Source organism: Apaloderma vittatum, unplaced genomic scaffold, assembly GCF_000703405.1.
Source record: "Apaloderma vittatum isolate BGI_N311 unplaced genomic scaffold, ASM70340v1 scaffold11471, whole genome shotgun sequence".
Classification (NCBI taxonomy): domain Eukaryota; kingdom Metazoa; phylum Chordata; class Aves; order Trogoniformes; family Trogonidae; genus Apaloderma; species Apaloderma vittatum.
This window is the reverse complement of record NW_009699644.1, coordinates 16,335-26,546: the sequence shown is the minus strand read 5'-3', so window position 1 is coordinate 26,546 and position 10,212 is coordinate 16,335. Positions and strand designations below refer to the sequence as shown.

The 10,212-nt window shown below is 46.6% G+C and overlaps 1 protein-coding gene across 1 annotated transcript in view; it reads right to left on the bottom strand.

Annotated features, from left to right (window-relative positions):
• Nucleotides 1-382: 382 nt before the first annotated feature.
• Nucleotides 383-10,212, bottom strand: part of LOC104280733 (calcium-binding mitochondrial carrier protein Aralar2-like) — a gene marked incomplete at its 5' end in the record, with an annotated part of 17,041 nt that continues 7,211 nt past the window's right edge. Inside the window, 4 exons of the mRNA XM_009878475.1 lie at nucleotides 383-1,614; nucleotides 2,607-2,697; nucleotides 2,778-2,936; nucleotides 5,778-5,916. Coding sequence (XP_009876777.1) covers nucleotides 1,425-1,614; nucleotides 2,607-2,697; nucleotides 2,778-2,936; nucleotides 5,778-5,916 — 579 coding nt within the window. The remainder of the gene's footprint in view (nucleotides 1,615-2,606; nucleotides 2,698-2,777; nucleotides 2,937-5,777; nucleotides 5,917-10,212) is intronic.

Sequence of the window (10,212 nt, the reverse complement as noted above, 5' to 3'; positions counted from 1 at the left end):
CCCCCCACCCTAAGAAGACAAAACCAATTTCTTCCTGCTCTTAAGAGGTATCAGAGAAGACACCCAACAGCGCCTTCGACAGACGGGACAGTCAGACTGTTCGTAACACACCGACCTCCTCCCAAAAGTGGGGGTTGAGATATCAAAGCTCGCTCCAGTCCTGGTTTCTGACCGAGGCAAAATTTCCTTTTTGCAGTGACGGCTACACCGACAGGTGTCTTTTCTACACGGGGGAATCCAGGCAACTCCGGCGTCAAGCTGGGCGTGTTTTTGTAGCCTGCATGTGCAGATATTAACTTCATCTTGCACCTCATCCTGTAACTGAAGCTGAAGAAGACATCTGACGTACTACGCTACTTCTGTAACAGAACACCATGTGTGCGTCTGTTTGAAAGGTTTATTTCTATCTTCATAAATACATCATTTCCTAAACACTGTGCAAGGCACCAAAAAATTAAGTAAAATCTTTTCTTTTAGAGCATTTTAATCTCTTTTGACTCAACGAAGTAAATAAGAATCTGAAACTACCTATTTGCCAATTACAAGCCAGCAGTTAAGGCAGGTACCATCGATACAGTGCATGATTTTCTATTGCAGGTATTTAAACAAGCAGCGTTTTACTACAGAAGTGCATATACAAACTGAACTCCAAACACCAGCAACCCAAGGTAGGCACCCAGTTATGAAATTTCCTTGTATGTGTAGTAGAATGCCAAAAGTTCTGCCATAAAGTGCAAAGACTACGGACAATAACACCTTCTTTTTGAGCGTTTGGATACCGGTAACGTAATACAACAGCTAAACATTTATAAATGTGGTTTCCGTTACAAAAAAAACATGTTCCACGTAAAAGCCTCATAATACAACCCAGAAAACAGAACTTGTGCGTGTACATATTTAAAAAGTCGAAGCTGTACTGGCATACTCAGGTACCGGGTATATATTTGCTGACCTCTGCGGACACGCACTGACTTTATGACCAATTTACACGTACAGTCAAAATCATTCCGCTTTGAGCACCGTGATATCCACTGAGGTTTTTTTTCCATTTTGAGTGACGATGTGCGACATCCGCCCTGGCGATCTGCAACCAAGCATTGCCTGTGAGACGATCGGGTGCACAGCTCTCACCCAGCCCTCCCTCCCCGGGAAACGGAACCTAAAATTAGTGTCTTCCCAACACGAGCACATGTCAGATGTGGACAAATACATTCATGGTCCCCAACTTAAAACAACTGGTAAGAATTTCACAGTGATCTGGTTAAGGAAGCACAAAGACAAATGATTACGTTTAAGATGAAAATTGCCTTAAAACTCGAATGAAGCTAAACTGATATACGATGAGAAGCTAAAGGAACAAAGTATTAACCAATTAGAAAAGTGGCTCGTTCCCAACTAATAACAAAAAACCTACAGCGATGAACTTAGGGTCCTACTGCTGCAGCAGCCTTTGAGGTAGGTGGCGATGGCTTAAACCGAGGTAGGTAAAGTCCAAACTTGTTTTCAATCCCTGCAAAAGTGGCAACTGCCAATTTATAACCACCGACGTGGTCAGGGTTAGGCGCAGGGAGCGTGATCCTAGATTTAGGAACTGGCTCGGATCCAGCTGGTTTTCTGCAAAACAATAAAGATAATAAATTAGTTAAGTAGTAAGATAATAAACTAATTAAGTGATTAATTAAGAGTAAGACCAGTACTCGCACGAATCTCCTCCATAAAGCAAGCTGAACGCGACATCTGAGTGCACCTCCCACCAAGCTACTAACTAAACTTACAGTGAAATGAGAAACACCCTGTTCTAAAACCTTTCGGAACTGCTGGGAGCCTTCCCGTTGATTGAGCATCATCAACTCCAGATCCAATTTGTGGTGCGTTAATTGAAACTGCAGTGGTGGGGAGCAGGGCTTCCTGACCAGCCCAGGAACCTCGCACACCACAAGTCGTTTTGGTGGCTGCTTTCAAACGGTATCTACAAGCAATAGCTACAAAGCCTTTGTGACACGTCCTCGGCAACAGCAAGACCCCGACTCCCACGTGTCGAGGAGCACCAAGACCCAGGCAAAGCCAAGTGCAGCCTCAGCGTCCCGGGCAGGTTCACAGAATCACAGAATCACAGACTGTTCGGGGTTGGAAGGGACCTCTGAAGATCATCTAGTCCAACCTTCATCCCAGCACACCCAACCACTACACCACAGCCTCAAGTGCTAGATCTACTGTTTTTTTAAACACCTCCAGGGTTGGTGACTCCACCACCTCCCTGGGCAGCCTGTTCCAGTGCCTCACCACTCGTTCAGGAAAGAACTTCCTCCCAATATCCAATCTAAACTTACCCTGACGCAACTTGAGGCCATTTCCCCTTGTCCTGTCATTAGTAATTAGAGAGAAGAGACCAGCACCAGCCTCACTCCAGCCTCCTTTTAGGTAGTTGTAGAGGGCAATAAGGTCTCCTCTCAGCCTCCTCTTCTCCAGACTAAACAAACCCAGCTCCCTCAGCCGCTCTTCATAGGGCAGGTTTTCCAGACCTCTCACAAGCCTTGTTGCCCTTCTCTGCACCCGCTCCAGCACCTCCATGTCCTTCTTGTACTGTTCAGGCATTGCATACTTACACTCCGCCAAAATCCACGTAAAACCATCTCTGCAGTAGCTCGTACGTCACCAGAGTGACACCAAACTGAGGAGAAGATCGGAACACGCGAGCTTGAAAGAGAAGAAAAGAGTTCCTAAGTGACGAACCCCACCGCTGGGAATCGCGGGGCGATCAAAGCTCTCGTACACACCTCCTGCTCCTTTCCAGAGAGCCTTGGGACCTTCCTCTCGCAGGATCTTCGCAAAGCAGTCCACCACGCCGCTGTAGGTGGTCTGTCCCGCGCGGGCTGCCACCTGCAGCCTTGTTTTGATGACATCCGCGGGGGTCACCAGCGAGGCTGCGGGCATACCTACGCGACAGCAAAACCATCATCAGGGGGGCGCGCGCCGTTCGTCCTCACGCGAGGAGAATCCAGTCACAGAATCACGGAATTGCTGAGGCTGGAAAAGACCTTTGAGCTTGTCAAGTCCAGCCTGTGACCCAGCACCCTCACATGGGCCAGACCAGGCACTAAGTGCCACATCCAGCCTCTCCTTAAGCCCCTCCAGGGACGGTGACTCCCCCCTGCCCTGGGCCGTGCTCGCTCAGCAAGGCCGGAGAGCTCAAGTTTAGAATCCAGGGTGGTTCTTCCCACCAGGGATGGCAAAGCCGCAGCCGGCGTCCTCAGCAGAACACTTGGGAGGAAGATTTAGATTTACCCTGGCAGATAATCAGCTGGAAGCAAAAAAAATACCAGATTACCAAAGGGTGGTATTTCAAAAATCATCCCTATCCAAACTGGGGCTGCCCGTGTTTAGAACTGAAGGAAAAAAAACAACAACTTAAAAAAAGGCCAAAAAAAGCTCACCAAGACTGCACCCAGAAGACACCGTCTCTTATGGGTTTATTACTTTTCCATTCTGCATCTGTTCCAAACCAACTTGGTCAGATGTAGATGCATAAATCTCCTTTGCTTTTTTTTTTGCTTTGTTTTGGTTTTTTGGTTTTTTTAGGCTTAATAATTCTGTTACAACTTTGTCCAAACCAGCACGGTCTGGCTTCGAGCACCAGAGCACTCTTCCTGCAGATTGCTCCGAGCGTGTGCGTTATCCCCAAAACAAGAACCCCAAAAATAAGGCACACGCAGAACTTGCGCAGTGGTCAGTCTGGTAGGTAAGTACTAAAACCCAGTAAGGCCTCCAAACTCCAGAAATGTCAAAATTCCTCTTTGCTTAGCCTTACCCGCACCAGGATACTGGTTGAGCCTTTAATTTAAAGCTGGACTTCTGTCCTTCAAAAGCCAACCAGTGTTTTCAAGGAAACCCAAAGGACGTACTTAGAACCAATTCTGCTTACTACGTGTTGACTTGCACCTCCTTATTCCTCGTCCCTTATTATTCGGGATATTCTGCAGTTCAAGATGGTTTTAAACCCCATTTTTAGGAGCTGGGTGTACAGGACAAAAGACCTCACAGACAAATAAAACTCCACAGGCTGCTGCTGGGAGGAGCTTCCGAAAAAAATGAGACAAATGGCGCAGCAGGAGCTGGGGATGAAGGAGTGAGGGGAGCAGTAGGAAATTTGTGGAGGCAATAAGCAGATGGAGCAGATGAAGGAGAGGTCCCACAGCTGATACGAGAATCATCCCCAAAAATTAGGGATGTGGAGTTTCCCTTGCTGAGCACATCTGAGGCTCAATGCCCAGGCAGGACCCCCGGCCAGAGCAGAGACATGGTTCCTGAGACCGATTCTGCACTTCAGAAGTGCTGGGGTTGGAGTTTTTTTTCCTCCCCTTGGCTTTCTCGTGGCAAAACAGCGGACACATACGCCCCCACCACGCCTTACTTGAACCCAATGGAAGAAATTCCTTGGTTCTGTAAATGGTTACGGTGAGTGTTGTGTCTTTAACGCTGTAATTAGCTCCTGAGAGTTAACCCAGGATGGGATTCACAGGAAGCACTGGGTAAAATTCACATTATAGCTAGTTTGCTAGGCCATATCAGCAACAATAAAGACTGCTTCTGTGCCTGAACTTCAAAGGGACGGTTATCTCAGTCTGCAATCGCCTGACAATGGCTAGAAAGAGAAAAATAGGAAAATCTAAGAAATGACTTGGCTTAAAAATGCCAGCTTATATTTCATGTCTGTAAATATGATCTAAAGTTCAGAAATTGTTTTGTTCCATTAAAATGGGTGAGAAATAAGCCGGCGGTAAGGTCCTGTTGGGGGTTTGGAGGCTGGCTGCAGTCTGGGGTTGGGGGAAGGGAGAGGACGAGGGGTTTTTAAGCACCAGCCAGCTGAACACAGCTGGTTTTCCTAGGGCCAGGGGGATTCCAAGTCACCGAAGGCAGAGCAAATCCAAAGAGCTGAAGCTATAGGCTTCCACAAGAAAGACGAATCGATCTGCACTGTCAGGCTTTGGCTCTGTCCTAAGCCCAGATACCGGTCATAAAAGGCCACTGGCTCCTCAAGGGACACAGCCCCGAGTGTAACGCTGACCCAGAAGTTTCCCCAAGAGAGGAGAAACCTTAAAATGAAATAAGAAACCACAGCCCCTGTGACAAGCCAAGTGTGATTTGGCTCTTCTATCCACTAGGCAGCAGATTAAAACAAGTGCTCAAGATGACGCCCAGCATCTCCGTCATACCTGGACGCACCAGGAACTGGCAAAGTGTGGCCCAACGGAAATGTCTTCCAGCTTTTGCTTAATGTAAAAAAAAATAACGGTAACGTCCTCACGAAGCCAAGAGACTGTAGCAAGTGACTGTCATTGTGTTATCACAGGCTGTGTCATTATGTTTGGAGAGCTGCCTTCTGGGCTCCACAAACCAAAACTCAAGATTGATTCGATCGTAAAGAATTTCACAAATATAGATAAAATATAAAGATAGATTTTATCTATAAACCACTTCAGCACAAGTTTACCCGCCAGCCAGCAATGCACACGTAACTTGGAAAGAAAGATGTTAAATGATGGTGAAATATCAGCACCTCAATCCTTCCCTTTGTTTCTGCCTCCCGAACGTCGTGATAACACCAGGAACGAACAATATTTTTATTTTTAACATCAACTCACTCTACAGCACGGCAGCTTTCTGGGCAGAAGCTTGCACAATGTATGTAATTCTGAGCTTTGCAAAGTTCTCGCTGCCGTAACCGTGGCGCTGCAGGTGCAATAAAGCAGCATGCAAAAAAAATTACGGGTACTCACCAGCTATGGATCCAGCCAAGAGCAGATTCCCCGGGCTAACCCTCCCGTCCTCATTCGTAAACGAAGCTTTCAAGTGAGCGTAACAGGGGAAGTAAATGGCAGAGAAGGGGATGTCACGCAAAAAGCAAGCCTTGGCACCCTGTGTGGAAAAAAGAGAACAAATCTTGAGAACGAGCAAATTTAACTAAGAACCCCAGAGAACAAGGCAACGTTGTGGGTTGGGTTTTTTTTTTAATTTATTTTGTTGCAAAGGGTATGTAGAAAAGGCAATTCCTTCTCTGATAATTTTAAGAGATCCATGTATTTCACCCTGTCGAGGAGTGTCTGTGTATTGCTTCTCGGGTCAGTAATTCCTGTCACTGTACTTATCTTGTCCAGCTGTTCTACCTCACTCCCTAGCACCGCAGTTCTTCGCTAGTAATAGAGAAAATGTCACGTATTGGAGTAAACTCTGACATCTTTGCACCTGCAGTGGGAATTCAGGATGTGTCTGAGGAAGACTTGAGCCACAGGACAGGTCTGTTCCCTCTTATTCCCACTTACAATAAGTACTTCAGGGAAAACAGTGGCCAGCCCATGCATCTATACAGACATTGCAACTGGGAATGGAACGTACCTGGGAAGGTTTTAACGAGCTGTTCATCCTTGGGGGGGTGTGGAACCAGACCTGCGCAGGACTTTTCTACTCAAAACCCCCTTTATGGAGATTAGCGAGTACCAAAACAGCAAAAATTGTTTATGAAAGGCTGAAAGGGAGCCAAAATCAAACGCGACAGTGGGAGACTGCGACCACCGACTCAATTCAGGGCGCCAAAAACTCGCCCCCCCACACCCGCACGGAGCACGCGTGCGAATTTACACAAGGGATAAAGTTAATTTTAATATACTGACCCAGTGGCGAACGCAACCGCTATCCCTAACCATCACTGTAGAGTAAGTTACAACATAAATATGTCGCAGTTTTTTGATGGGGGTATCCTGGTTTCATCCAGCATCCAAACTCGGCCAACTTTGCTAATAAACCCATCAGCTTCCTACATCAACATTCGCTTTAGAGAGTTCGTTCTTCGCAGTCGCTGCTTTCGGCAACACTTTCAAGTGAGCTTCAGCTCTTACTGTTACCTTTGCCTGTGTCAGTTCTGGAAGTGGTACAAAGAGCCGACGCAGTTACCAGCAATGCAGCCGGCTTCAAACCTAAGAGGGTGGCAAACAGGCCAGGAAGGTTTTGGGGTAGCAGCAATTAATCAAGCATGGCCAAAAAAAAACCAAAAAAAAAGGGGAGGCAAATGAAAAAATTCGAAATAATATTCATGTTCCAGCTAGAAGATCGACTTGCAACCTGCCTTTCCTTGATGGATAAATCCGGAGGACACCAGAGCCCGAACACACCAGGGCTGACACCAGCGGGAGGTGGCTTTGGAAAAACCGGCAAAATCTTCCCATCTTGAGAAAGAAATGGGTTTGTGGACAAGCATAAAGCTCTGCTCTTTGAAGCGAGGCTGGAGCTGCGGTGAAATTGCTTGAGTTTGCTTGAGGGTCACCCGCGAGCCCCCCGGGGCGCCCTTGTTACTGTCCTTCTCCTGAGTGCAGGTCTGCCGGGGGACACGGCTCAGTGCCAGGCGCTTCGCAGGGGACATGCTAATATCCACAGAATTTAATTAAATCTAACGAGACACCTGGGCACATCTCTAAGCTTAGCTTGTGCCGTAACAGCAGTTAAACCCCAGTGCTTATCCGAGTGGGTGTTGGTGACCAAGGGAAGACACAAGAGCTGCAAAAAAGGTCGGGAAAAGTGAGCGGTTGCCTTTCAGCGAGGCGGGGCAGGGCGCGGGATGGGAAGAGCCGGGCCCTCGGGAGCCAGCTCGCAGGAGATGCTGGGACGTGTAGTTTGCGGTCAGAGAACGCCCTTGAGAAAAATAAAGATTTATCTAAAACCAGCCGTTAGGTCTTGTAGTGCCACTTTCTGTGTGTCACGGGCACAGTTACGCGAGGACAAGGCGTTCGGCTCCAAGCCCAGCTGTTTCCCACCACATTTTCTCAGCTTATTTGTGGATGGCTCCAGACTGAGAACCGACAGGGTTATCAGCCACGGGACCAGGCTCTGCTGGGCTGGATTCTCCGCTCAAAATTACCTGCAAAGCCCAGACACTTTCCCTTGAGGGCCCAGAGAAGGTGAATCTTTTGTATTCACCAGAGACCCAAGAATTCCATCCTCTTGAGCGCAACAGAAGCCCGTTTTACCGTTTACTTTTAATCTTTGCAGAAAAAAGACCAAGGTTTTACCAAGTTCTGTACAAACCCCCAACATTTTAACGCTCAAATGTCTGCATTTACCTCACAGCAAAACAAAGCTCACTAGTGAAACATTCTTGGACCAACAGGGCACACGACTTTTATTTTCTTCGCAAGGCTGTCATTAAACACTGCACACGTTTTTTCCTCCGCGTTTTTTCATACTCTGAAATATCTCGACGTAGCTGAAATAATTTACGAGAAATCGATACAGCTCAAAACGTGAGCACCTCTTAACCCGAGCTGCTAATATTTCTCTCCCTTCATTAAAAAGCTTTTTTTTTTTCCCCACAGGGCAGAAATGACATATTATTAATATCACTAATAACGTACGTGCAGGTAGGCAGAGAGAGGGAGGGATGTCCATCGACTTAGTTGGCTCAGTGTAAACAAAACCTGGATCAAAACTTGGATCCACTTTAATAACAACCCAGCTTGGCTTCGCTCCAGCATCGGAACAGTCTAAAGTTTCCCCTCATCGTCCCGTTTAAAGGCTGGGAAAGCATGTTTAAAAGAGCCTTCATTTACCTTCAAGTTAATCATCCGCAACCAGCCTGGGCCAATTAGGAAGGCTTAGGGAGATTGGCCGCGGGATCCCGAAAAGCGAAAGAAACATTTATTTTCCTTCTCGCACCTTTTTTTTTTGATGTGGACAACGTGCTGAAAGCCAAAAAGGAGGTTTAATCAATCCCCAGGCAAGCTGTTAGGGATTATCTGCCCCAGTTTTTATTCTGGCAGCCAAGGTCCAGGCATGAAATTGTCGGCGGATGCCAGGCGTGAAATTGTCGGGCGATCCTACGCGCCGCTCCTCGCACAACAGCCGCTTGGCTCCCATCTCCCAGCTCTTTAATAACCTTAAAGCTCTTCATCTCGGATAGTATCTCACTGAAGAAACCAGCGGAGGGGAGAGAGGAGGGAAGGAAAACCCAACAACCAACCCCGGTTGTCAAAGATTCGCCTAACTAAGCCCAAGTCAGTCAAAGATTCGCCTAACTAAGCCCAAGTCAGTCAAAGATTCGCCAAACTAAGCCCAAGTCAGCGGCGGGCAGGTTCTTTAGCATGCTAATTCCTGCTTCTACCAGCTCTACCTGCAAATAAGGCTCTAAACAAACTATTTCTACTCCAAGGGGAGGGTAATTATACTGACAAAGGCACCTCTGTGTCGGGTTGGGCAGAAGGAGCCGGCAGGTCTGGGAGAGCCCAGGCTCCCGCCGTGAATGCGCATTGTCTGGGGCAGGGGGAAAAATGCCAAAAAAACTGGGGGGACCTCAAGACAACAGTGGTGCACCTTGTCTGGGAGGGTTATTTAATGCTTCTGGCACCTGTACTTACAGCCACCCCCCTCTTGTTCCCCTTTACAGGTTTAGAATTTATTTGGCATGTATAATTGTTATTTTGATCCTATAGCTGCAAACAATAGGCAGCATGTCATTTCTTGATCATTTTGCATTCTTCTTGGGTTTTACTCTGGGCTTAACCCTTTGGAATCGGAGCCCTACCGGCACCTCACGGGTTTTGTAACAGTCACTCAGATATTACCGGCATTTCAACAGGCTGATTTTTTTTCCTGCCATAAAATGACACTGCCTTAAAAGCTGCTACAGGTTTTTTTCACATATATTTATACCAACCAAAGGATGAAACTGATTTAGCGCATCGAGTTAGAGGAATGAAATGCTGATTTCAAATACTGGGCCAGCAATTCATATTAAGTTTGGAGAAAAAGTTATAGCACTTCTTAGTTGGAAGGTTTTTTGTTGGTTTTTTTTTATTTTCAAAGAAAATTTCTGAAGAGCAGGTTCTCATGTCTAAGAACACAATGACTAACAGGCACAGTGGATGCAAATCCATGTAACTCTAAATTTTGTTACGTGTGTTTATCATCCTGCTGTAAACCCTCAAGTTCAAGAGGTGAAATACCTCAGGTGTTACCAAAGCAACCAGGTGTGATCTTGGTACACATCCTGTCACCTGGGATTACACTTTCCAGGTCAACACAGCAGAAGCCTGTTTATGAGGTTGTCACAAAAAAGAAAACAGAAAAAAAAGAGAAAAGAGAAAAAGAGAGAGAGAGAAAGATAGAAAGAGAGAAAGAAAGAGAGAAAGAAAGAGAGAAAGAAAGAGAAAGAAAGAAAGAAAGAGA